Raw genomic sequence first — 27,374 nt, 5'->3', positions numbered from 1 at the left:
AGAAAGGGTGTCGTACCCGAATGGATAACAATTCGGGGGTTTTAATTACGGGCCAGAACCACGATTTAATTATGAAGCACGCTGTAGTGGTGGACTGCGGATTAATTATGTCCCCGTGGGGTTCTTTAACGTGCACCTAAATCTAAGTAAACGAGCGTTATTGCATTTCACCCACGGCCTCGATCTCAGCAGCACAACAGCATAGTCTCTAAACCACCGCTGCGGGTGCCCGAATGGCTAAGGTGATAGACTGTAAGCGCGAATTGGATCTTTTCATGCCTGACTGTCCCAACGTGGGAGCGGCCCGCTGCGCGCTGAGTCGCGTACCTCAGGACGTTCATTAAAGTTTTCCATCCATCCATCCATGCATGTCTTAATCCTGTTGACCACATGTGTGCTTTTCTGTATTCTTTTTCTCACCTTTAGAATCCGCGGATATCGGTACATGAGTTGCTTCTTGTACAAAGACATTTCCGCGTTTCTCGCGCTGTTAGCCGAGTGCAATACAAGCAGTCTAGTGGAGGTAATATATTACGCATTCGTATATCAGCCGCACCCGCTACCTCTCTTGTCCATATCTTCCTGTTGGTTGTAGTTGCACGTATGATTTCTGTTCCTCTCTTGTTACGCGGTTCTTACCATTACCATTTTTCCTTTTTTTTATTACGTCCAAGTAACCAAACCCACAGGTTGATACTGTTAGAAGTATACGGTCACAAGTACAGACAGCATAGAGCCACCACAGTGAGTCAGCAGGTACAGCGTCCTGCTGCTGAGCTCGACGTGCACGTGTGCGATTCCGGGTGCTGGTTGCAGCATTCAGTCGCGTGCTGAATGCAAAATACGTCCCGCGCTTTCTTACGTGCATTTGCAATAACCTCAGGTGATCAAAATTAATCCGATGACGTCAACTATGCCACTTTTCTGATGGCCTATATTCTGCAGCTTTGAGACTTGAAACCACATCAATGTTCAAAGACAGTGGCGTCCGGAGTGTTGGGATGGAAGGGCACATGGGCGATTGCTTTTGAACCCCCTTTAGTCTTTTGGTGACTGCCCGTGTGAATTACCCTGGCTGAAGAACGCGGTATCCGGTACGTGGCGTGACAAACCGCGCGATTGTCGCGGCCGCACCTCCCAGGCATTTCCGTCAGCCCCTGCTTGAATACCTTCAGTTTTTCACTGCGCCGCTTGCTTGCATTGAGGGTAGGGAACATGGAATTGAGAGCGATTGATGCAATGAAATATCTTCTTCTTTTTTTCTTTCTGGGGCTTTTAGTGCCAAAACCAGTTCTGATTATGAGGCACGCCGTAGTGGAGGGGCTGCGGATTAATTTTGACCACCTGGGGTTCTTTAACGTGCACTACAACGCAAGCACACGAGCGTTTTTATGCAATGAAATAAAGAAGTGAACGCAAGCATTATGGATCTGGTTTGTGGGCTATGTATTTACACTGGGAGAACGTGATGACTGAAGGACACATCTTATGTACACACTGTCCCGCGAAAACATACAACTGTACCCATGACGACAGTCGTGGAAATAGTCGTGGTACTTGGTACAGCTGTTTAGTTAGTTAGTTAGTTAGTTAGTTAGTTAGTTGTTTGTTTGTTTGTTTGTTTGTTTGTTTGTTTGTTTGTTTGTTTGTTTGTTTGTTTGTTTGTTTGTTTGCATAACCATTCCCCTTTGACATGACCTAATACAAGTGAAAAATAAAGCGGGGATATATTCCCAGCCGATCTCGACGTCTTTCGAAATGTCTACACTGCCAATTCGAGTATTTCCAGGAAACTCACCCGATACACTAAAGGCGAAAGGAATGGTCACTTGTTTCGAAGGAACGAACGCAGGCAAAACTTTTCATCCATACTCTTCATCCGTACTAGCAGAGCAGGGCTTTCTTTATGTGAAACTTTTTAAAGCTCTTCGAAGTAGGTGACACACAGACCCCAAGCTGAAGGTCAAAGTATTTCGCAAAACAGAAAAATAAAATAAAATAAAACAAGGCCAGAGAATGACCGTGCAAAACACGGTGCAGTGGGGGAGTCGCACGGACACGGCCAGCAGCAGCGCCTCCTCCCGAGCTTCTCCGCAAACGACGCGGCACGACAACACAGGCACTGTCGGGCAAAAGCGAAAACAAAAACACACTGTTCCCGCCTCGTCCAGATGTTCGCGAGTGCACTCCGCTGTGCGCTCGCATCCGCGTGCTCAGGAAGGGTCCCGGAGTTTTACCACTTGCCATAGTCGTCGCCGCCTCGGAGGAAGAGCACGATGTATTTTTTTTTTTTTTTTTGCTCACTCTTTTCCACGAAGGAGGATGAAGGAGAAGAGGGCGAGGGGGGATCAAGAAGGGGGGGGGGGGGGGGGGGGGGGCTAGGCACGGCCATTAGCGAGAACGATGCTCGCGGCAGGCGAGCAAGCGAGCAAGCGAGAGGGAAGGAAATGCCTTCGTCTAAGCCGAGGGCCTCAGCACGGGTTTTAGTCGAGGGGTCGTCGACAACCGAGGGTGAGTTGCGCGCGAAGTGTATGCACGGCGGTTGAGAAGAGACGCCGGGGCCCAAGCGAATGCCCTCCCCCCCACTGACTCCGCGCTCATCCTCTTCTGCGTTTGCTCGAAAGCACGAGCGCAACGAAGGCGGTGGCGGGAATCACCGTCTCTCGCTGCTCTGTTTTGCTCGTCGTCCGTGCTGCCTGAAAAGACCTCAGGGTGGTTGGCGCGACCCTGAGAGAGAGCTCGAAGCTCCGAGAAAGCTCCGGCTGCTGCAGTGAAAAGGATGTGGGGCAGATTCCGAAAAAAACTAGCGATGGCCCCCTCGCCCTCCTCTTCCTTGCTTATAGGAAGCACCGAAGACAAGAGCAACCCTCTTTCTTCTCGACAGTACTTCTTGCAGTCAGGTTCAGTCGGGGCATGCACGGTGCCGTGACAGTACAGTTGTTCTTCCCTTCGCTTTCAACACTGTGCGCGTCGGCCGTCGGAGCCTGAAGACCGAGAGGAGCTTGACAACTAAGTGCGGCGGGTTTGGCAGAAGACCATGCTGACGCCTTGGGACTGGCGACGTCATGTCTTGTTGGCGCACTGTGGATGATGGCGTGTCTTTTGGAGTACTGATAACCTGTGCAGACAGCGAGGTGGCTGTTATCACGTGAAGAGTTCGTCAAAGTGGCAGTGGTCCATCTCCTTTCCGACGTGGATGTTGGGAATAGGCTCAATTTACCGACTCCGCAGTAGGTTTCGTGCGAGTGGCTTGATTTGTGCATATATATACAAGAGCGTCGAATGCATGACATGACAATATACTGTGTCCAATGGGTATCAACAGAACGGTGGCAACGACGCAAGTGGTCTTGATTCCTCTCTCATGCTTTGACGGGCTAGTTGCTTATGCACTGCGGCTGCGCTTTAATATGTAAACGTTGGTGTACTTTGTGTTAGGGAACGGCATTCGGAATTCATTTGTGGGTATTGTTTGTGAGGACACCGACCCTGCAGTTTCAGTAGCCAGCTGCTACCGGCGTCACTTGGTTTTATGTCCATGAGGCGTGAATTTCTACAGTTTTGGTAAACTTTTGCAGCGATAAGGTCCGTTTGCACTATACATTATTTTTCTTGTGCTTGGTGCAAAATTGAAGTCTTGTTGCTCGGGATCGACGCAGCTGTTCCACCTGGTTCCTCTAAAGGATGCGCTGCATGCAAAATATCCCCATCTTTACTTTTGTGGCAGGGCATCTTTGGACTGTCTTTTGATTACTGACACGGGTAGCTGCAATTGGATAACGTCAAGAACATTCGTGATCACTTCGAACCTCCGAAGTACGCGATGTGTATCGAGTGGCATCATAAGTCTATATGTTCAGTTTGATCGTCGTTACACCCTCAGAACATAGAAGGGTAGTGCACGCAATGTTCTAAAATCCTTGTTGAGTACTGGGGTTTTGATACACGGGAGTAAAGCAACCAGAAAGATAAGCCACATGGTAGGAAGCATTAAGCTTCCAAAAGGCAGTTGTCAAACGCGAACAGGTCTTAATGGCTTACAGATAGCGACGCTGGCTTGACACAACATGGTTGTTTTGAGAATTATGTGTATGTTGGAGACCACGTCAGATATTCCGACCACGCACGAAGAACGCAGGAAATGCCGAGCTTCATAAGCCAATTCGTTACGAGAAGCCTCCGACTTCAGCACAGAAGACGTTGATGACTTGTACTAAGCGAATCTCTCCAGCACTACGCAAAACTCGCAGGCAGCCTGACGATCTTTCAGTCTCTGTACAAGCTTTGTAGACAGCGCTGGCCGCAACGTCATTCGGTGAATAACAAGCATTACGAGCAGATTCCTTCAAGGAAGTACTGACGGCTTGAACCGACCGTTGGACAAAGTGAAGGTTCGAGGTCCTCCGCCCAAGGGCATAGGCATTTCAAACGACGCCACCAGCAATTTGTGAAATAGAAGAACAATAAAAGAAAAGCGAGGGCACGAAGAGGATCTCTGCAGTGAAGCTTCGGCATGGCGAGCAAGTGCGCCGTGCCACCGCAAACCACCGCCGCGGGAGTTGGAGCAGTGGTTGTTGTGAAGCAGGAGCCGCCGTCGCCTCCGCCGATGCTGAGCCTCTGTTGCTGCGCGCGATCATCGCACGACGCAGCAGCGGCGGCGCGCCGACGAAGCAGCATCGACGTCGGTGGGATCGCGTTGCCTCCACCGCTGGCGTCCTCCCCTTCGGTCGGCAAGTGGAGCCTGCCCAGGGGCCGAGCCTTCGGCGGCGAGCTAGCGTTCATTCGCCTGAGGGCGCATTCGTCAACGGAACCCGTCCACAGGCGGGACATGGTCGATTTGGAGGAATCTGAACCGCAGGTAAGAGAATCCCCAGCAGCAGCAGGCAGCCGGGCTCACACGTCATTATTTTTCTTTTCACTTCTCTCACCCTCACTTTCTTCCGCTTTCGACTTCTCTCTCTCTCCCCCCCCCCTCCCCCAACCACCCAACCCCACCACCCCATCGCGCGAAACCCGACGTCACACCATGGCCCGGATTTCTACTACGTGTGCTTGCAAGTGGTGATGGCAAGCGTGATGTTGACCACATCTAGTGCGGTCACGGACGGTGGACATTCCGTAACGTGCGCCAGGACTTCTGTGCCACCTGTTGATCTGGGGCCATCCTCTTCGGAAGTGGCCTTGTCGGGTTTCATGCGGGCGAGTTGCTGATGTGGAGCAGTTAGTTTCGTTCGCGTGGCTTTCCCATGTTGAACACTCGGGGCTTATAACAGGAAACGCGGCTGGCCTGTGGCGCCTGGTTACATCTATGTATTGTAACGCCAAGCTCTTCTGCGCAACCACTTCCCTATTGGAAAGTTCACTCAACGCACCACGAGTTGGCGATGGTTGTTGCTTACCTTCAAAGACAGTCCAAGATGGCCGCGTCTCGTCATTGCTCTTTAAATCTATGTACCTGGGATGGTCTACGACGGCATTCGTTTATCGAAAGATGGTTGCATTTGCGCAACGTAATCTACCTAGACGTTTCCCGGCCGCTTGCCTACCGCAGGTGCTGGAGTATCTTTCTTTCGCGTCCAACAGGTGGTTGTTTCCAAGTGCGCTCGCACTTCATGTAGCTGTCAAAGATGGGTCAATGTATAAGGAAATAAGTGATAGGAATGATTTACTTCAAATATGCTCCGTTCTTAGAAGCGGCTTCTTCCCGCGTACAATGATCAGCGCGCTCGCAGGTTATGCGCCCAGTCCTCTCGTCATATTTTTCAATCAGTCCGTCAGTCAGTCAAACTCTCTCTGTCCAAGCACCCTCCAGGTGAATGGTAAATTTGGCAACCTGAGGGAAAAATAGTAATTCGTTCGGCTGAAATCCGCGCAGCGGGATATGTAGGTCAGTCTCGTAGTCCGGCTGGTTTAGCTTTGCCACTGTAGCCTTGAACGCATGCGAAGATAACGATAGTGCGCGTGTCAAGCGCAGAGTTCGTGCCTCACACATCGCTGAAGCTCTTTCGACTTCTCGACAGCCATGTGATTATTTACCCTTTTCACCTTCAGCTAGGCGTGCGCGCCCTTCCTATTAGAAACAAACAAATGCCCTCGAGCTAACACTGCCGTCCGATGTGAACCTTCTTCAACAATCGCCTTCGCTACCTCTTCGCCCACTCGAGATGGAGATCTCCAGGTGGGTGCTTGGGCGTGAGTGGACGCGTGCTTGCACGTGTGTCTGCCACATTCAAGATACACCCCACATTTTATACACTCCTGCGAAGGACACGCATGAGAAATCCGCTCCTTTAGTTCTACAGATCACTGAAGCACGACTTGAGACCGTGTTTGCCCTGCGCAGTCACAGCCGGTGTTGTGCCCGAACACTTTCTTAGTATTCGCTCGCAAGTCGTCATGAGTTCCACGTACATGAATTCATTATCATCATCATCATTGTCCCCAGCCTAATTATATCCACTGCAGCATAAAAGACTCTCCATTACCACTTGTCATGATTCAAGCAAACATGCCCTGTATCCCCGCTTTTCCCTGATCACATCCTCCCATCTATTTCTCTTATGCCATCGCCTGCGGTTACCTTTGCTTGATACCGACTTTGTCATTTTAAAAGGTCACGGCTTATCCGTTCAAAGCATCACATGACCCACCAAAATTCACTAAATGTCGTCTAGAATACCATCAATGCGGGTTTATAATTCATAACTGCACTGCATATTAATTGTGCGATTTGACCAAAGACCATTAACGGTGGACATCGTTTTAGAATGCCGACCTCACAAGCCATCGCATCTGAGGGCGAGGAAGCATTCTTGCAGTGTTTAAGGGCAACAGACCTGCACAGGCGGATGTAGCCTGAATTGGTGTTCGTAGTGCTACAAGTGCCGCTGTGTGGTGATAGTACTATGCGGTGATAGTGACCGGCTGTGATTGTGTGTCTGTCCTCCCTTTCTCTCTACTTTCTTATCTCTATACCTCCCCTCTCTCTCCACTGTAGGGTAGCAAACCGGAATTTTACTTCTGGTTAACCTCCGTGCCTTCCCCCTTTCTTCTCTCCCTTTCTCTCTCTATGTGGCTCTCTGTGGCACGGTGCATACATGGCTTCTTTCAATCTGCTTCCTCAGCCATGAAGTTTCCTGGCTCATAGGCTGGTACCGGCAGAAGGCAGTGGTATTGTGCTGGTATATCTAAGGACATCGTCAAACTTCGTTCATGACTTGGGGAGTTTGGCCCAACTGCATTACAACTCAGTACCATTCTACTGCCTGTAGACATTCTTCCCATGATCAGGCTCCTCCATGACAACGTGGCTTAGACAACCGTACTCTATCGCTGTTTTTAAAAGAGACGACTCGTAAGCCGGTGCCCCTGACGAGGCTATGAGCATTATTTCCGACGTAACAATAGCGGAATAATTTTCATTTAAGTCGCGAATTTGTTGCAAACAGCAAACAGAGTTGCCTAACAAGGACATTGGCATCTGTGTTCCGGCGATTTTCAGTTTCATCGTTGATCGTTATTCCTAATCCTTCCAAACTTTCTATCTGACAGCGAATAACAACTGAGAGTTTGCGCCTACATTTATGACAGCATTCCTAAACTGATATTTTCATACTTTTCTTCTGAGGAAGTACGATAGGTGTGTAACCCGTGTAGGTGTTTTCTAACGTATATTCACGAGGACCTCATTGATCTCGTGATCGCTCAATGCTTGCACGAGGAGAGGCGTTTCCAGTGAACCCAACATCACTTCATAATCTATGGCCTCCATACACAGCGTCGGTTATATTTCGTACATTTCTTCATAACCTGATTATTGACATAGAGATGATGTATTGTTCTTTTTTTCTGGAAATCTCCATGTTTCATATCAGTAATCAGCAATCAACTGTAGATAGGTACGGTGGTGTGTACAATTTGAAACCGTATGGCTCCCGAGACGGCTAAATCTTCGTTGCCCTTCTCTTGAGCGTTATGATTTGAAGACTCCCGAAGAGCCGCCATACGTTCGAAACGAATACGGTCAATCAAGCGGTCAGGCGACGCCACAGTCGCACGTCACACCAAGATTGCTTGAAGCTATCAGATAATGAAGCCATTATTGTACGCGTATATGACAAATTTGATGTGTTTTAGCATTGACATGTAAAGGGAACGAGGGGGGAAATAAAAGTAGGAGACAACTTGCCTCCAATGGGAGCCTAACTGGTGGAAACTTCCAAATGATGCTCTACCATATGGAGCTACGGTGCCGGCTGTGAGCCCTTCCACTTTCTTAGGTGTCTTTATGTCTTGTAATCTGGAAGTGTTAGTCAGTGCCATTAACAGCGACAACGGCGAATGTGGAACATCCTGTAAACCGTACACTGCAAAGAGTAAATGAGAAAAAAAAAAGAAAAGAAAAACCGGACATTTTGTATTTTTATTTTTAAAGATGACTTTTTTTTTCTGTTCAAGGTGAACAAGAGAATTTTTCTTGATTTTAACAGAATCGGTCCCCATACGTTAAAGTGAAAATTTTGTCATCAGTAATCGTCCACTGTCAATTGAAACCATTCTCGCGTGTCGTCGACTGAAGACATCGCAGCTGAAAGCAACGAAGGGACTGCTTAGGTTTTTAAAGGAAACGGGCTTGGACAAGCGGCTATGACAGTGATGTCACGCATCACGCAAGAGTGACGGACTGTGACTGACGATGTGTGTGCTGTGTACGTTATGTGCTCTCTCTCTCTCTCTCCTCCCCATCTTTCATTCCCCCTCACCCCGCTCCCATGTGTAGGGTAGCAAACCGGTTGTTCTGAACTGGTTAACCTCCCTGCCTTTCCTTCTCCACTCTTTCCTTCCTTCCTTCCTTGTCATCAGTACAATCAGCGAAATGAGATTTGTTCGTCAGTTAACATTTGTCTGCAGCTTCACCAGCCATGCGAGTACAGATACATCTCGTATACGCGAGTCAATTGGTCTTAGTTTCTGAATAAGATACCGCTGCAATCAGAGCGAGTAATGCCGCTCAGTGCATGGCTATATAAACTTGTAGAGAGGACAGTTGGATTGTGTCGCGTAGTGCCGGGTGTCTTGGCGCAAGATGTCTTGTCAGGGTGGTCACATCTCATATTTTCTATGTATCATGCTGTACACGTATGATCTGTTACACAGCCGCATGCCAGCTTTTGAATATCTTGTACTACGCGAAAGCTGCACTCATGAAGGAGTAAAAGCCACTCCCTAAAGGAGTAAACCATTTGAAAATTCTTTCTGTAACATTAAGCAAAATCAATGAACATATTATGTTGGTGATATCACAGAAAACCGAGTTAAAAGGGCAGGAAATATATATTTTTTAAACTTATATAATTTTCCTGTTTTCATCGCACAAAAAATTTTAACAGTGTTGGCGTCGCGTAGTAAGTGAACTTAGGAGCAAGCAACTGGCCAATAAACCTTCCTACACTACCTCAAGCATGAAGGGTGCCAGGACCATGACCCTCAGACAACCGCCCTCTGTTGGCTTCATTTGCTTGTAATTAACTCGGTGTCCCCGATTCTTTACGCTAAAAGAACTGATCATCTGAACATTGTATTGTTTGAAAATTACCTCATATTGTTTATTTTCTTACGTTTGTAGGGTTTTGAACGGATTTCTCTTGTGGATTTACGCTATAACCTAGCAGATGCAAATTCTCCCTTTTATGAATGTTCCTCCAGCTTGGGGCTTCCCGAAGAATTCACATCGTCCCCTGTACGGTCCAGCTGCTATACGTTCCAGTTGAACAACTAACTAGTTTAACGCCAACAACTGCTTCCCCTAGATCAGTCACAAAGTCAATTTCTGAAAATATCCCTCTATTGAAACTAAAAAAAAAAACGAAAAAAAAAACCGAACGAGAATGCTACATTGTAACTTTTTGAAGTCAAAGATATGCTTCATGCAGTCCTTACAGTCTCCCCAAATTAACTTTTAAATGCAAGAAATTTCACTCACACATGTGATATGGTTACCTCATGACATCATTTCCGTCGCTTGCGCTTACCGAATGAATAGGAAAGGGAAAGAAAATTAACTAATTTAGACTGGTGGTCTACGCGTTCCCACTTCTCACCATGGAAAAAGATCTGGTTGTTAGCTGAGTAAATTGAAAACAAACGGTGCCGAGACTGTGCACGGCGCTAGTGACATTCTCGTAACATCGAGAATCTGACTGTTTTCGCGTATTTAGGATGTTCTTGGCCTGAAACGGCTCCCCAAACTTGTTAGGTAGCGCTTTTTGTCATTTTCGAGCACAATGTATTCAACCTGTATTAAGAAAAGTGTTAAACAGTTTCTATAAGACGCCGTCACATCTGTGACGTCACGGAGAAATTGTGAGGAAATCTCAAGTTATTGGTGCAATGCCGTCTTCCCTTATTGAGTCCTTTCGGGCTTACCAAATCTTAGTTCACGTTATAATGACTTATTTTGTTTTCTATACGTGTATAATTTACAAACTAGCTTGCCTTGGTGCTTATTCTTGAAGGTACACTAAATAGAAAATTAATTTGAGTGGTATTTGTAAATGACTCTTCTAAGTTATCAAAGAAAACAGTCTTACCACAGCAGGAGAGGCTTGGCAAGCCAGAAAAGAAACGCTGGTGGCGACGCCACCTTGAAATTCCCGCACTGGCGCGCTGAGTGGTCATGTATTTTGACGCAGTCTGCTCGGGCCTAGTTAAATTTTTATCGGCAACGATGTATTCGGATGTTATTGGCAACATTGCATTCCAAAAAGAAATAAGAAAAAAAAAAGAAGGAAGGAAAGAATGAAAGAAAGAGAACTGAAAGCCGCAATGTGTCAAGAGACTCTACTGAACGCCACACCTCCCAAATCCGAAAACAGTACTTTCAAATCCACGATGTCACACAGACATACCGGTGCTAAAATTCCAACGCAAAAAAAAAAAAAAAAAAAAAAAAACAGAAAAGAACACAAAAGGAATATAACGTTTACCTTCATTGTCTTTCAAAACATAAACCTACTACCGTAACATTTACGAGAATGCAGCTTTGACAGAATACATTATCAGTGTCCATTTAATGCTCATTTTAGTATGTAGATTGTAGCTTGTTGTATAAAAAGCACTATACAGAAAATAAAGAAAGTATTGTATTGTCACATGAAGCGCCGTGAGCCTCATGTCAACGTGGCTGAATTTTCGGTCTCCAGGCACACACTACTGCCCGTCGGTGTGCAATGCGAGGAGTCAAGCGTTTTAGGCTTTCAGTGAGGTAGCGGTGCTGCACGAGTTGTTTTTAAACTGAGTCATCAAAGAACGTGCGTGCGATTCGCCCTCTGTGACGCCACGGCTGCACAGGATGGCGCATAGTTCTACCGTTGCCTAATTTCCGGCTGATGAACTTTTTATTTTTTTATTCTGTAACTACAAGTGGCTGCAAAACGTGCTTTCTAGTAGGGACGCCTGTACTGCACTTACCGCAAACACGATTGTCGCGCTCCACACGGTGAAAATCTGCATTAGAGAAGTGGCATTGACAGAAGAGGGAAGGGGGGCGGTCCTTTTCTGTCCCGTTTATCTGCGAAATAAGCATGTGGTTTTTACGCTCTACTTAAGATTGTTACCTTGCTTGTGAGTTAAAGAAATGCTATATTCACAAGATAGCACTACGTTGCGGAACTAAGTATACAAATTTGTTACCTTCGCTTGCTTTGTACGTTCTTATCTCTGCATTTTGTAGAATTCGGATGCCTGTTTTCGTTCCGAAGTTGCGCGACTCTGAACTTGAAGTACTACTTTTTCTAAGATTTCTGAAAGGCTTGTTACATACTGTTCACAACTGGGGAAGTCAGCAAAAAATTTAAAAAAAAATAAAAGAAAAAAAAAATCACGTTGTAATGCACTCAATGAAACTGAATACAACTAGCCTAATTTCTCCCTTTACTAAAAGAATAAAATAAAGTGATAAAGAGCATATCTTTATTATTAGTATTACTAAATATGCGCACCGAGATGTTGGCGCCTCGCAGAGATGCTGACTATTCCTGTGTTACGACATGCGATAACAAGTGAAACACTGAAAGGAAATGAAACGTTAGGAAGTGAAACTAGAGCGAGAGAAAGAAACATTCTGCAATGAGATGCTGGATATGTTAGCCTGGCTATTCGCCTCACATGTGCTGCATGACAGGTGCTGGGTGATGATTATGATATATGCAGTGACACACACACACACACACACACACACACACACACACACACACACACACACACACATATATATATATATATATATATATATATATATATATATATATATATATATCACTATTTACAAAGTTTCGGTAAGGCTCGTGGTGGTGATGAAGACTTGTATTGAACAAAGAGAGAGGGTGAAGCCTGACACCATGAAACTAGGTGTCGTCCTTAGTCCGGGACGTCATTGGTGGTGGTGGTGGTGGTGGTGGTGTCACGCGGAAAAGTGGGCCGATCCTGGCGATCGTGCAGAAAGGGTCCTAGCTCAATCGCACATACCCCTGTCGTGCGGGCCGATCCTGATGATAGTGCAGAAAGGGTCCAAGCTTAATGACACATACCAAGGACAAGAAAGAAGGAAAGAAAGAAAGACAGAAAGAAAGACCTGTATTGGATATGCTACACGCGTGATCACGTGACGCGCGCGCGACCAATCAGGTTCGTTTGGTGTGTCGCGAGGCCCTAGGGACATGGAAGGAAAACGGGTTGGTGCGAGCTCCTCCGGGCTACCCTCGCCTCAGATCAGTTTCGGCGAACAGATGGGAAGGCCACGCGTAGTGCGCTCGGAAAAGGAGCAAGCTGCGTTTGATGAACGCCGGCGTGAACTCGCTCGGCAAAGGGCTCGTCGTCGACGTGCCGATTCTAGCGTGAAGGCTTCCCTAGCCGAGGCTCGCCGTCAGCGAAGAGCCGACGATGCCCGAGGCGAGGGCTTCCGAAGCCGATGCCCGCCGTCAGCCACGATCAGGGAATCCCGAGTCGACGGCTTCCGAGCGTTACCCTGACGAAGATCAGATACACACTGACCAAGCTTCGCTTACCCTCATTTTCTCGACAGTGGAAGGGCTGGTAAATTCTAAAATGGTTCAAATTGACTTATAAAAAAGTGCTTCAGAGAATGTGATTCACCAGGGCTTCTTTTTCGCGTCTTCTTCAATAAAGCTGAATGAAAGATCATGCCGAGGTCACATAATTTGCCGAAACTACAACTGAGGTTGCTTAGAATGTTATCACAGTGCTTGGTTTCTTCAGTGTGACTATAGCTCTTTGTTATAATGTTTTACTGTTTGTCGAAGTGGCAATGTGTTAGAGAACGTCGACCCCGTGAATTCCTGAGAACACAAGCTATGTGCACATAGCTGGTGCAGATAGCTATGTGCATATAGCTAACAGTGCCCCCGCCACTTGATCAAACGCACAGATCAATACGCACAGGTGTGCGTTTTGATCGAGTAGTCGTGACAGTGCACAGTAGCTGGTGTTGTATTTATGTCGTCGACAGCTGAAATGATTTGAACAGAATATCTATATTTTACTCCTCCGCACGTTTTCGTGGTGGTCGGACTTTCACCGGCGCCGAATCAAAGGGTACCTGCTCTCGCCCAACTGATTGCTGGGCGCGTTCGTCATCGAACGCCGGCTATTATAGCTCGCTGAGCTCACGTGCTGTCGCGTGAGAGCTTTGGGGGGTCTGAGAGTTTAGCAACTGTGGTGAAGCGCTCGGGAAGGTCAGCCCTCATCTCCCTGTCGCCCCTGTAGCAGCTACGGGAGAGGAGTACACGACAGTCACCTTCCACGCCGGCGCTCGCGCCACTGGAGACAACACGCGCATGACGAATCGGCTCTGTTATCTGCCGAATTACGCAATGAAACAACAAACGCCAGCTAAATATCTTCGCTGCAACAAGTATGCCAGTTCAAGCACATCATTCCCTTGAAAAAGGAAATACATTTATTGAGTAGTTCGATTATTCGCTTATATTGACAATCATCGTCGATGGTTACTGCCCAAATGTTTTACCTTCACGGACGACTTATGCGACCGAGAGAGAGAAAAGTGCAGAAAAGGCAGGCAGATCAACGAGACGCACGTCAGGTTTGGTATCCTTAGCAGGGGAGAAGGGGTTATAAGTGATTGACAGAAAGAAAAGTAGAAGGAGAGCGATCACTATGGTTGTCGATTCTTGCGGAGGTGCACATCGGAACTGTATTCACTCACTGAGGTGTGTCGACTTGACGAACTGCAGTAATATTATACGTATCGCTTTCCGTGCTCGGGAGGCATATGATCACGGTCCGAGTAAAAAGTACGCGACTTTAATTCCTAAAACACAAAAACATATAGGAGTATATAGGTGTACTTATTTCTTGTTTTATTTTGTTTCAGGCGAAACGCAGACGGCAGGACAGTGATTCGGACCTCGCCGTCGGAGGCCAGCATGCTCTGCAAGAGTCTAGGTAAGCAGGACGCCTTCCGCGGTCATTGTGCGGTGTGTGCGTTGCTTATGCAAAATGCACTTCGTGGAGAGTGAGGCGCGACGCGTTCTCACCAGTGTGTGTGGCGACATTAATTCGGCCACTTAAGATAAATATTAAGAGAAAGGTGTATCCCAGGAGCTCCTATACAAACATATAGGAACAGTTCAATCATATTGCTCGGCATTCACTGCACCAAATTTGATGACATTTATTCCATTTGCATGCCCTGGATTCTTAAACACTGCCCCTTCGAAAACCTGCTGAGCTTGCCCGCAATACATCGGCGCGTTCAACGGGCAGCATGTTCAAAAAAGTATATTTCAAGATATCGACCGAGTTTCAGCAACCTTCAAATAGTGAAGTCCAGCGGGTACTTCCTTCTAATGGCGTATACGTATTTGCAGCACTTAATCGGCACTCACTACTGCGTCAGAGCAGTGATTTAGTCCTGACCAAAGGCTGTTCAACGCTTGGCTCCGCATAACCTTGAGGAGCACGGTTTGCTGTAAATAACCGCTATAAAGAGAGGAAACGAGTTAAAGGATAAATGAAATTCTCGCATAGCGTCCTTGAGCTGTAGACCGATAACTTGCTAGACCAAACAACTGCGCAATGTGACCTTAAGCTTGAAGTAAACATTGCCGAAATGTCCGCCGTTTTAGGAAAGAAAGAAAAAAATAAAGAAAATGGAGAAAGACAGAAGCGGTGCGAAGGTTACTCCTCAGCACACGGCGGTCGCTGCCGTCGCTGACAGCCCAGCGACGCTAGAAACGAAACAGCGTGTGGCGTATTTTTGGTGCCTGCAGTTGACTTCTTTTTTCCCGTAACTTTTTTAGCCTTCTTATCTTCTTCTGGGCTGACCGGCTTCTTTTTCGGGACAAACATATCCTGCAATGCTTTATTTTCGTGTTTCTTCTGTTTTTTAAAGTTTACTTGCTCCTTCTACTTTTGTTCCGACTGCTGATCTATAAGCAAAACAGGTCATCCGGCCCCCTGCGCTAAATTGCGAACTGACGGATTCGGGCTGGCGACACATTTCATTTGGCCTGGGAACTAAATAAATAGAAATGACCCTCGAAATAGGTTCCTCTTCGCCTTCCCCTCCGAAACTCTCTCACACTTTATCTCCTAAGCGGTTACCGATTATATATATAAGCAGCCTCGGTTTAAAGCCGGTGATAAATTGTTGGCGCATCAGAGGAGGCGCATACGTACGGCTCGGTTCGCGTGAGTGGAGATAAGCCTCCACCGGCGTCGGGGAGGGCGCGAAAATACGGCGCGAGTCGCGGTGACCGAGGTTGCGGAAGGGGGACGGAGGGTGGAGGGGAGTGAGGGGGGAAGTTGAGGTAGGCTTGATTAGCGGTCTCAGCGGGCAGCTTCCGAAGACGCCCGTGCGACGGGCGATCTCCAAAGCAAACACATCCAGCTTTGCGAGGGAGTCGCTGTGACGTGGTGTCGCTGTGACGCACCACGTGAACCCGAGGGCGAGAGCGGAGAGGGAGCGACGACCATCTGTCGACCGCGGAGCCCAGACACGATCCCCGCTCTTTGCGACACCGCGTATACTAAAAACAATGATGAGTGTTGACGGCTTTTTCCTTTTTTTTTTTTTTTGATCGGATTCCGTGAGATCAAATGAAATTCAACTTACTCGACATTTTGAGTATGCAAGTCACGAGCATGGATACCGTGCATGACGACTTGTTGCATGACGACCGCGTTTTAGTGACTTTCTATGCGCTTTGCCGCGGACTCAAGTACACTTCAACATGAACAGATACTACTCATGCTTAACGCAGATCATGCGCTGACTCTGAAATACGCATGATTTGTGCACATTAGCAACATTATGTGATGTTACTAGTTTGGTTGGGGAGTGTATGTACGGTGATCCTTTCAGTCTAAGCGATTGCGAAAGCGTTTGATTATTTCTAGTCTTTTTTTTTTCTGTTTATATTGTACTCTCGTTTAGTTCTTTTTTTTTCTTTATGAGCTACGATTTTGGGATAGCTGGCTCCTGAGTAACCAAACTCTTCGTACTGTCTCAGTTAGTAACCAAGAACAACAAAGGCAAAAAAAGCCAAACAAAAATTGGCTTTGCGGGGAATGCCAGGCCATAACGCTGACAGGCATATAGTTAAATATGTTATCAGGAATGTTTCCGTAGTAAACGTTTGGAATGTACAGGCATGGTCAAAAGTTCACCGAAATGCGATATCTGAGAAAAACCAGAATACTTCTTGAGCCTGGGCATGCCGCTTGGATTTCAAATGGGATACGTGTACTTGTGGACAAACCAACATAGTGTTGAACTGTTTTAATGAATGCAAGCTAAACTGGGCTAATCTAGACTTTCCCGCGGTCATTGCATCCAGTAATCTTTTGATTCTGCCTGTACATAACAAGAAATAAGAAAGGGGAAACGAGCACTAAAAACATACTAAATTTTACTAATAGTATAGAAAGACGGCGCGGACGATGTTCGACGAAGTGCTCCACAGTGAGTTATATATCCGTAAATAGTTAAGACTAAGAAAAAAAAAACGGATTTGATTTAGTCAGCAGACTTCTTGAATCTACACTATCGATTTACAAAGGCAACTGCGCATGTCTGATTGACATTTTTGTATATGTTGATGTACCGTGAACAATGAAGAACTAGTTTCAAGTGAGCCCTCGTGCTGGTCGTCTCTCTAATTGTAACGGTCTCTTTTGTTGTGCTTTTCAAACCGAATCAAATTCGAATACTCGACACAAGTTGGCATTGAATATTGCATAGAATACCGAGTACTTCCTTATTTGCGTTCACGCGTTCGATGCGTTCAATGGGGCCAAGCTAGCGTTGCGTGCACGAGTGCAGTGCATTCCGCGTGCTAATATACAGTTGAACCCGCATATATAGAACCCACATATAACGAATGATTGTGTATATGGAAGAGCTGTAAACTCGCCTTGAAAATTTCTGTATATAATTTCTTATTTTATGTGTATAATTACCTATATATCGAACTTTTTTTGATCCCCTTCAGATTCGATATATCCGGGTTCGATTGTACATATATCGTACCACGTACCAGCCTTACAGTGCGATCTCGCGGCATTAAATACGTGCGGCGTCCATAAGACCGTCCTCATGTTGGCAAGAAAATACGCCGCAGTTCATCCTCATCCATATTGTTTGATTGAAATTCTTTTACAGAGAAGTCTGCCCACCGTGCGGAAAAGCTGCGATCTCTGCTTTTCTTCTTCTTTTTTGTTTAAAGGAAACAAAACGTCTGATTAAAAGGAAAAACAGATGCTTCAGATTTAGAAAGCCGTGACGTGACACTGTTGCATAAATGGCGCTACGAACCTATTCTCGGTAAACTTTAGAGCACGAGGAACTCTCATAACGCCGAGACCTCTGGTAAGAAACCACATTTGTTTCTTATCAGCGTGGTTATATCACATGACTAATGTTTCAGGGCACCCTAATAAATCTGTGTCAGTATATGTCCCCTCCTTTTACCCCTCTCTTAACTTTACCATCCGACTCTTCCTTTTAGTGCTTGGATTTCAGCTTCTTCCGGCATCTGCTGAACACGTGTGTGTTATATACGACTTCACCGTAACCAAAATTAGCATGTGTGATGGCATGCACGTTGCATTTGCGAGCGATCTTGTTTTCAAGTGGTGCGGCGGATGCGATACGTCTGCTACACAAAGCAGCTACAATATATGTAGGCTCTATACGTGTTTGAAATAATAATTAAAAAAACTATTATGTTTCAACCTCAGTAGCCGGTGTGGGCCCGCGGGCATAAACCGTCGTGTTCTCTTGTAGATGAGACGGAGTCAGAGCTCGAGAATAGCAGGTAGGGCGTTGGTTAATTTCTCGCACGAGCCGAGGAACGTAAACATGACTTCGTTTTTCCTCGGAACTATCGCTGACTGGAAGCAAATATTTCGAATGGGTGATCTTTTAGGCAGATTGGAAGGTTTTCTTCTTTAGTTAGTAGAAATGCTCTACACTTGTTTGGTGCTGAGCCGTGCTCCCTAATAGGTTGCAGAAAATAGCGCCTCTCCCTCTTCACAATCACACTCTCTCTACGATTGTTTTATGTTTCAGTGTTGTATTGTTGAATTTGCACATTGTAGTGATTTGCTGTACATCTATATTCGCCGTGCTATCTGTCTGCCAAACAAACAAACAAACAAACAAACAAACAAACAAACAAACAAACAAACAAACAAACAAACAAACAAACGAACGAACATATAGCTTGAAGTGCCAGCTATTATTATTATTATTATTATTATTATTATTATTATTATTATTATTATTATTATTATTATTTGATTTGAAAATTAGCAGTGACTTAGCTCGGCTATGCCAGGATATACGTAGCGTGAGCTAAGTCAGCCACATCGTTCAGAACCGGTAGACCTGGTGACATGGGCGGGTAACGATATCCATTGGTTTGAAAGTTTGAAAGTTTATTTAACATAAGTAAACAACACAATTAGAAACTACACATTTTTGGGACCCAACAAATTTGTTAAAGGGTCCCTACAACGCGGTAAAGGGTCCCTAACGCTAAAGAGTGGAATCTTCTGCTTGACGAGAAAGTTATTGCACGTTGTACAAACCCGCGCCACGGTTTCACCTCACTCAGGCGGCGCCGCTAAACTCAACGTTTCACGAATGGCACTACTTACCGGCGTCAAGTCTTTCATGTGCCACAGTCTTTCACACACGTCGCACACATATCCAAACGGATTGTTTACGAAGTCTGTCTCGAAGGTCCGAGTCGTACTGGCGCTTTCGCTAAGTTTCACCGCATAGTCAATCGATCGGCCAGCCCTGACGTCATCGACGGCGTCTTGTTGCTGCTGCTGAGATGGTCGGGCACGTCGCTCAGCCTCCTGGCGACGCCGCTTTGCTAGACGTTCCTCCCTTTGCTCTGGTGTCTCCGCAGCACGTTTAGCCTTCTGTTCGTTCTTCCTACGCTCAACCGCTAATTGCGAGGCAACTACTTCGGGATCCGATGAGTTAAGCTTCTCCGCTCTTCTGCGCCGCTGCTCTCCTTCGCCATGGCTATACCAAACTGGCAAACGCCCAGCGCACACTATCAAACGCCCAGCACAAACGCCCAGCGCGAACGCCGGGCCCAGCGCGAACGCCGGGCCCAGCGCAAATGCCGGGCCATAGCCTCCTCTATGGCCGGGCAAACGCCCGGCGCGCCAGCTGTGCGTCGTGTGCTCCTCGCGCACGCGCAGCACGGCTCTCCAGGAGCCACGCGAAACTGCTGAACCTCGGCCAGTGTAGCTCACGCTACAGAACATATACACAGGAAAAGGAGAGCAAGGCGCAAGGCTGGCAACTGCCACCGCAAGGGGCACAACGCCTGCCTACTCTTCAGAAAGGAGGAGACAGAAACATAGAAATGGAATATAGGAAGGAGGGGAGGGAACAGGAAAGAAAGAGCGAGATGACAAATCCCCAAGAATAAAGTATAACACACATTACAGGTCACACACAGTAGGGCCGGTCACTGCAGGTCACGCTACTAAAGAATGTTAAATACAAGAAATAGTTTCTGGGTTACAAATGTGCCTCTAAGTTCGTTAGTTCTACAAAAGCAAGGAGAGCGCGATGAGCCTGATCGCGTCGAGACGCACAACGACTGGAGTACAAACATTCGTCTAGTGTGGTACACCGCAGGTCAAAGAGATTATAGTCCTTCACTAGTGACATGCGCTGCGCACTAAAAGCGGGGCACTCCAATATCAGGTGCTGAAGTGTCTCGCAGCAACCGCAAGACGTACACGATGGACTGGCCACACGTCCTTGTCTGTATAAATGTTCGCACACGTTCGCACAGCCAACCCATAGCTTGAGTAGTTGCGCTATAGCGCGACGAGGCAAGCCTCGACCGCGAACACGGGGCGGGAACGTTCAGTTTGCGAAGCGCTGGTCTGGATGCTGCTTGAGTAGGTGGCGACGAATCAGCGGACGAGCTTCATCAAGCTTGCACAAGATTTCAGGGGAAGCGCAGTCGTTATGAGTGCTAGTTGAAGCCACCCGATCATCCTCTTCGTTTCCGGCGATCCCTACGTGTGAAGGTATCCATTGGGCAACGAGAGATACCCCACGTGATGAACTTTTGTTGGCAGAGTCAGTAATGCTGTGCACAACTTGGCAATCAATATGGTTGCTTTGTAATCCGCTAAGTGCAGTGCGGGAGTCCGTAAAAATGGCAATGTTCGATGCGGTTAACTCCTCTTGCTCGTATTTCAGTGCAACATTAATTGCTACTATAGCTCCGCAGTTGTTGACGAGGCTGGATGGGGTATACGAAATATACGTCGTACTTGAGTCGAAGGGCAGAAAAAAGCTGCAGAGGCGCCTTGACCGTCGCTGTGTACATATGCATCTGTGAATATTTGAAGATAGTCTGGAAATCTTTCATGTGAATGCTTTTCAGAAAACTTTACCTGCGTTCGTGACTTTCCTTATAACGAAGGCATTCGTACACGGACGCAGATGAAGAACAGCGCTATAACATTCTTACATAAAACGTCTGTGTTCCAAGATTTAACTTCAACGTTTCGCCTGTAAAATGGTTAATTAAGCGCCACCTGTTTCTGTTTGCTGTCAAGCGCCATCACTAGTTTGACTCGTGCTATATGTTTTACATCCTCCTCCTCTCGTCATCATCACCCATCGTGCGTGCCTCTTTCTTCCCTCTTTCTGTCCCTCTTCCCCTTCCCATAACGCAGAGTAGCTGGCTAGAGGAATGTACCTCAGGCCGACCTCTTTGCATTCCGTATCATTAAACTTTTCTCTCTCTCGTGCGCCGTACCAGATACGCCTATAGTTGTAAGCTACTTACAGAGACGTCTGGCTGGAAGCCGAGCTGTAGCCACTGAAGAATACGCAACGGGCGCTGGCAGAACTTCGCTGTTGCGTCCCTTTGGTGCTCGAACAATGCACAGTGATGACAGGATGAGGTCGTAGATTCAGCGCACTCAATTTGGTGCCGCCCTTATCGCAGCCAGGACAGTCAGAGCAGCCCCGCCGAGAACGGCTCGAGCGCCGGCTCGGACAACTCGGGCCCGGACTCGCCCGTGGGCGCTGACGACGCTCTGGGAGGAGTGGTGAATGGTCTCGGCTCCCTTCCCCAGCAGCCACCTCCACCGCCTAGTCAGCAGCAAGCTCAGGCTCAGCAGCCGGCCGAGCCGTACCCGACCACTGCCTGGAATCTCTGCAGCGCCCAGAATCAGGAGGCCCTTGCAAAACTGCACCAGGTCAGTGGGTGCCCCCGTCCGTTCTTCCCCACGCCATCCCAGTTCTGTGCAGTACTACGGAAGGTAGAGAAAAGCCAGAGAGAGAGAGAGAGAGGGTGGGGGGACGGTTGAAAGGTACACTCCACTAGCATACTAGGGTAATGGTGAGGTAATTTGATGGCCTATTTCATATTCTAAAATTGCATGGAACACAGGATGTATTCTTACCGGTTGGTTACACAATGTTAGGTTATAATTATTACAGTTGTTATTGACGAACATCACAGAGTGGTAGGTAGATCAAATTATTGATTAGAAATAGCACAGAATTCAAGGGGCACAAAATAAGAGGGCACCCCGCGCACACAGTCACACACGAAGCACTTGCTTACGACTGAAACATCTCCATTCACTGGAAGTGTCGTAAAGTGTAGACTTTTCTTCAGAACTTAGGCGTTGTTCTGCTTCCCGCTTGGGCGGTGCCCGCACCACAGGGCTCTGCGGACTACGCGGACTCGGCGTTGGGTCCCGTGGCCGCACCGTACGCGACCGACGGCTCCCTGGGCGACAGGCTTCACTGCGGGGCCGGACGGCTGGGAGTCGTGTCTCCCACGGACGCCGACCCGCTGCCTTCCAAGAGCAGCCCCGCCGCGGCTTCGGCCCTGGATTGCGCCGCTTACGCGCCATATTACACCAGGTTAGGCGCGCTATTCTGTAACTGAGCCAGCTCGTAACTATCTTTCCCCCCAGAGTAACCGCAATTCACACCGATTCCAAACAAATAGCTCATTTCTGAGCAAAGCTGTAGAGAGATTTATTTGTAAATAACAAATCTAATTATGTGTTTAGCCACCCAGTAGTTATTTCTCTTTAACGTGTATGTAACGAAGAAAAGCAAATGAGTGGCGGCCGCTGTTTGACGTAGCATGTAATTCGTAGGTTCAAAGAAAACGCGGAAATCTGCACCTCTAATGAAGGCTGGTGATGGGACGTAATAAGTGCGTACCTCCCTCAATGCTATATAGCTTATATTTAGCGAGACTGACTTCACTTGCTACCGCGTTGCCATCGTTGCTTTTGTTCGCAACTGTTTTTTACCGGTGGGTTTAGGATGTCTATAGCCAATGCTTGGTAAGTCGGGACGCTGCATTTCGTGGACACACGCCGCCCTCACCTCATGTCTTTCATCACAGCATGCAGGCGTACAGCCAGCTGAACAGTGGTTCCTACTCGATGCCGGCGTCGAGTCTATACGGCACCCAGTCTGGACAGGCGTACAGCTCTGACGTCCTCTCCTCGTACGGTCGGTGCCTGTTTTCCTCCTGTTGTCCGCATCTTTCTCGCTTTGTTCTACGTAAAGCATGTACTATCGCACTCAGCATGAGCTACAACGGGCGACCGCTTTTGCCACGCGCTTTAGCGTTGTAGCTCATGCTCAGCGGATAGCACGTCTTGTTACAGCTCTCTGTCTCTACAATGTGTGGTATTTCCCACGTGTTGCGCATTATCGCATGAAATCTGAGCAAGGCGTTGTCCGCTGATAATCGAAATCACAAGTCAAAGATAATTGAATTAGTTATCCGCTCTCAAACTGGATTTCGTTTATTTGTTGTACAGCCCATAGAAACTTGACTCTTCCTAAAGTAACAAGGACTACGGGGTCAAGGTTATTCTCGCCAGCTCCTTGTCCAGGAAGCCGATGGGTTTGTACGAACGCCGATGTAGCTACCCACTCAAACTGACGATCTTGCGCTTAGTGTATGGTGCAAGAGTCGCATTATAGTGAGAAGAAGCGAATATGCAAGATGCGCAAGAGCATGGGTATCGGACCGCAGTAATATTCGTTCGGAAACCACATCTCCCCTGTGTTCACTGCCAACTACACTAATAAGGGTAACTGCTGAAACATACGATTTATCTCTATATAAAACGTCGGTTATTATTTTTTTTTCGCACACCCTTTATTTCATCCCAACATCCATGTGAGATCACTATACAGCAATAATCTAGCTTCTGCATCTTTTCATCTTGGTATGTGACCGTCTAATTTCTCTGACATCTTCGTTCGACAAAGGGGAAGATACATGTGCTCCGTACAGGGTAATACCTAAACCTGAGACGAGATGGTATTTACCTAGAACATAGCTGGAGTTTCAGCAGATAGTTGCCGGACGGCGCATGAAGAGCCTTTTTCTGGTGTATGTGACCCGCAGGCTCCCGACAAGGCTCGTCGGCGAACGCATCGACTGGCCAGGGCAAGTCGAACCTGGCCCAGTCTTACCTGTACGGTGCTGGAGGATTCGCCACCTCCAACGGCACCCAGAGTCCTGCGGCACAGGCGGCCCAGGGACATTACGCTTACGGTAAAGATGACACCTCCTGCCGCTTTTGCCTTACACCCTTTATACCACTTCGCAAAATCGAAGGCATGCTGTGTGCTGTGCGAAACATGCCGCAAAAGATGCAGAAGACAGTCGATGTAGACATACAGTGCCTGTGTCGTGTGTTTTTTGTGGTGCCTATTGGCACTGCAGACGGCAGTCTGTAAAAGCGTCAGTTAAAGGTTCCGCGTACCCTAGTTGGTTCTTGACCATGGGCGCCAAGTTGCGCTGCATACCTCTAACATGACAGACGAATCATCCTGCATGGATGATCGTGTCTCTTACGTAGCGTTTTGTTGGATCTATTCAGCGTAGCTTCCCATCCATGTGTAAGCATCAGTTTCACAGCAACGTGTTTTCCTATGGTACACTCTAGTAAGTGCTTGTCATTGGCTGTCGCTTGACTGTCCGCGACCTATCACTCCCACATTTCTTAATTAATAGAGTGCGGTTATCAGTCTTCATCTCGCGACTGTGCACCAAGCGCTGAGTGCAGCTATACTGCGGGAAGGTTCTATCTTTGCGCACTCTGTAACGGTGCGTAGCATTTCTTAGGTTATAAGCAAATAAAGAGTTCACAAGGGACGGTGTTGAAGTTTTTGACGTCACGGAAATGGTGGAGCTGCATGGTGTGGCTATTTCAAGGTAGCGTCGCCACCATGCACCCGTCTCGTTCTTGCCTTTTATTCATTTATTTTATCTGACACACGAACTCTCCGCTCCTATTTCGTATTTCATAAGTTCGATTTGCTAATCTGCTCTAACTTAATATTTCTCTATGACGTGCTCTTAACTTATTGCGTCCTAAATTGGCGCTGCCATTCCACGTGGTGTTTTTTTCTTTATTTTTTTTTTTTTTTTTTTTTTTGTTGACAGGTTCGAGCTACGCGGGTAGCGCGTTTGGTGGCTCTGCTCAGGCCGGCGGTGGCGCGAGCGCTGCGCAGACGGCGCTCGACTACTCGGCCGGCTACGGCGGCTACGGAGCGCAGGGCTACCCGTACTACGCCCAAGGCTACGGCTACGTCCAGGCAGCCGCGGCCGCGGCGGCAGCGTGCGCCTCTCCGCTGGCGCCCTCTACCTACCAGCTGGCCCAGTTGCCGCCGTCGCAGCAGCAGCATGGTACGTGGCGCCCCCTGTCTTCTCGTATGCACTAAATGAAGTGGTGCCATTCTGGACAGATATGAAAAAAAGAAACGAAAAAGATAACGTTTTGCTTGTAATTACCGCCATGAGAAGCATCAGTTACGCAAATTGAAATCAAATCCACCGCTCGTTCAAATGGGACAACACGGAGGTGCTAGATAGTGTCTACAGCTCGCGAAGTGTGATTATTATGCAGCCTTGGAAGCAATAATTGCACAGACAGTTACGTAATAATTATCGGAAGGAAAGCTAGGGCTCCTGTATTCACGAGCCTCTGTGACGGAGGTGTCAATTGCCCCCCCCCCCCCCTCCTCCCCCAATTATGGGTCGTAGTAGCGCTGGCGTCAAAAGAAGTCCGCTTGACTTTGCAGTTCACTGCTTTTCACCGCATTTCCTTCGTAAATGCAGTATCTGGCCATAAGAAACCCAATTTAACCGCTGACTGGTGAACGTTCATGGTTACGAAACTCGCAAATACAGTTTCGCCAGGTGTCGCGCTAGGCGGCATTAATAAATCACATCTTATAAGTGCCGACTCGCAGACGAAAGTAGTTACGGACTTCTTCGAAAGTGCAGCACGTGCATGGCGGCAGCGTGGGGCCATATGAGGGAAGGGACTGCAGTCATGTAGCATTAATTTTAAAACAGCGCCAAAAACACGGACAAGGGAGAACACGGTACGAGGTCTGACTGCCCACATCTTTTTTTGAAGCTTGCGCAAATATATACTATTCGCAGTGGGCTGAAAGAGAGAAAAAAATTTATGATCCGTACCAACTAGCTCGCACCCTTCTGAATCGTCATTTATCACCCACTGATCTGACTGGCAGAGTACCAGAGCAGGCATCCCAAAGTCTATTGGGAAGTTGGGGCAGGAAGGTGGATTCGTTCTGATAAAATGTCAACATTTAGTTCACCTAATAGATGGGGAAATATGGTGCCCTGATATGGTGCCTTACACGCATATATCTAATCAGAAAAGTCAGCAGGATTTTGTGCAACATTAATACTCTTGGAAACGCTTGAAGGAGAAAGATAACCAGCCTTCAGGTAGTTCTCCTGGCCAACTCCTCAAAAACAACTTATATGCTATGCAGCCAACTTCATTTTTGTCCGCTACATACGGCATTGGCTGATGTGGCCTCCGAAGTGCGTACGCTGACGCCATCAATCTTGGAGTCCGAGTATCGCACGAAACCATGTCATCATCATCATAAGCCTGTATTTATGTCCACTGCAGGACGAAGGCCTCTCCCTGTGCTCTCCAATTACCCCTGTCTTGCGCTAGCTGATTCCAACTTGCGCCTGCAAATTTCCTAACTTCATCACCCCACCTAGTTTTCTGCCGTCCTCGACTGCGCTTCCCTTCTCTTGGTATCCATTCTGTAACTCTAATGGTCCACCGGTTATCAATCCTACGCATTACATGGCCTGCCCAGCTCCATTTTTTCCGCTTTATGTCAACTAGAATATCGGCTATCCCCGTTTGTTCTCTGATCCACACCACTATCTTCCTGTCTCTTAACGTTAGGCGTACCATTTTTCGTTTCATCGCTCTTTGTGCGGTCCATAACTTGTTCTCGAGCTTCTTTGTTAACCTCCAAATTTTTGCCCCATATGTTAGCACCGGTAGAATGCAATGATATAAACCACGTACTAACGCACAAATTTCCAAGTGTGTGTGTTCCGCGATAGCTCAGTGGTTAAAAGCTAAATTAAAGGAAAACATTAAGTCGAGCTAGATTTAAACGTGACGCTTCTGTAACAACAAATTCGTCATTCAGAGCGAGAACAAAACTTTTGCAAGAGAGAAAAGAACGAAAATGAAAAAAAAAAAAAAAGCCGGCAGATCCCACCCCACGCCCTGTGGGAATCGATGTTATGTGAAACAGTGTGCGGGGAGCCTACCAAGTTAACGAAACTACCATGAGAGCACCAAGACGTAGGCGGCTGTTTCATGACCTACATGTTACGCATGTCATGACATTCATCTCATGAGTCCTCAGGAGTCCCTTTAGTTACGCCTGAGAGACCTTAAGGCGAAAGCCTTAGTCACGCTCATGACTAAGGCTTTCGCCT

At 47.3% G+C, this 27,374-nt stretch overlaps 1 protein-coding gene across 2 annotated transcripts in view; it reads left to right on the top strand.

Moving 5' to 3' along the window:
* Window positions 1–27,374, top strand: part of LOC119431139 (eyes absent homolog 2-like) — a 90,291-nt gene that overhangs the window by 14,059 nt on the left and 48,858 nt on the right. The window contains exons 1-7 of one of the 2 annotated variants that reach the window (XM_037698612.2): window positions 4,586–4,858; window positions 14,411–14,481; window positions 21,540–21,792; window positions 22,266–22,468; window positions 22,965–23,074; window positions 23,985–24,134; window positions 25,029–25,271. In XM_037698612.2, coding sequence (XP_037554540.2) covers window positions 4,607–4,858; window positions 14,411–14,481; window positions 21,540–21,792; window positions 22,266–22,468; window positions 22,965–23,074; window positions 23,985–24,134; window positions 25,029–25,271 — 1,282 coding nt within the window. In that variant the 5' untranslated portion in view covers window positions 4,586–4,606. Of the gene's footprint in view, window positions 1–4,585; window positions 4,859–14,410; window positions 14,482–21,539; window positions 21,793–22,265; window positions 22,469–22,964; window positions 23,075–23,984; window positions 24,135–25,028; window positions 25,272–27,374 lie in introns of those variants that run through there. The other variant, XM_049657858.1, reaches the window with a different exon arrangement.

This window comes from Dermacentor silvarum, chromosome 10 (assembly GCF_013339745.2).
Source record: "Dermacentor silvarum isolate Dsil-2018 chromosome 10, BIME_Dsil_1.4, whole genome shotgun sequence".
Lineage (NCBI taxonomy): Eukaryota > Metazoa > Arthropoda > Arachnida > Ixodida > Ixodidae > Dermacentor > Dermacentor silvarum.
This window is presented reverse-complemented; position numbering and strand designations above follow the sequence as displayed.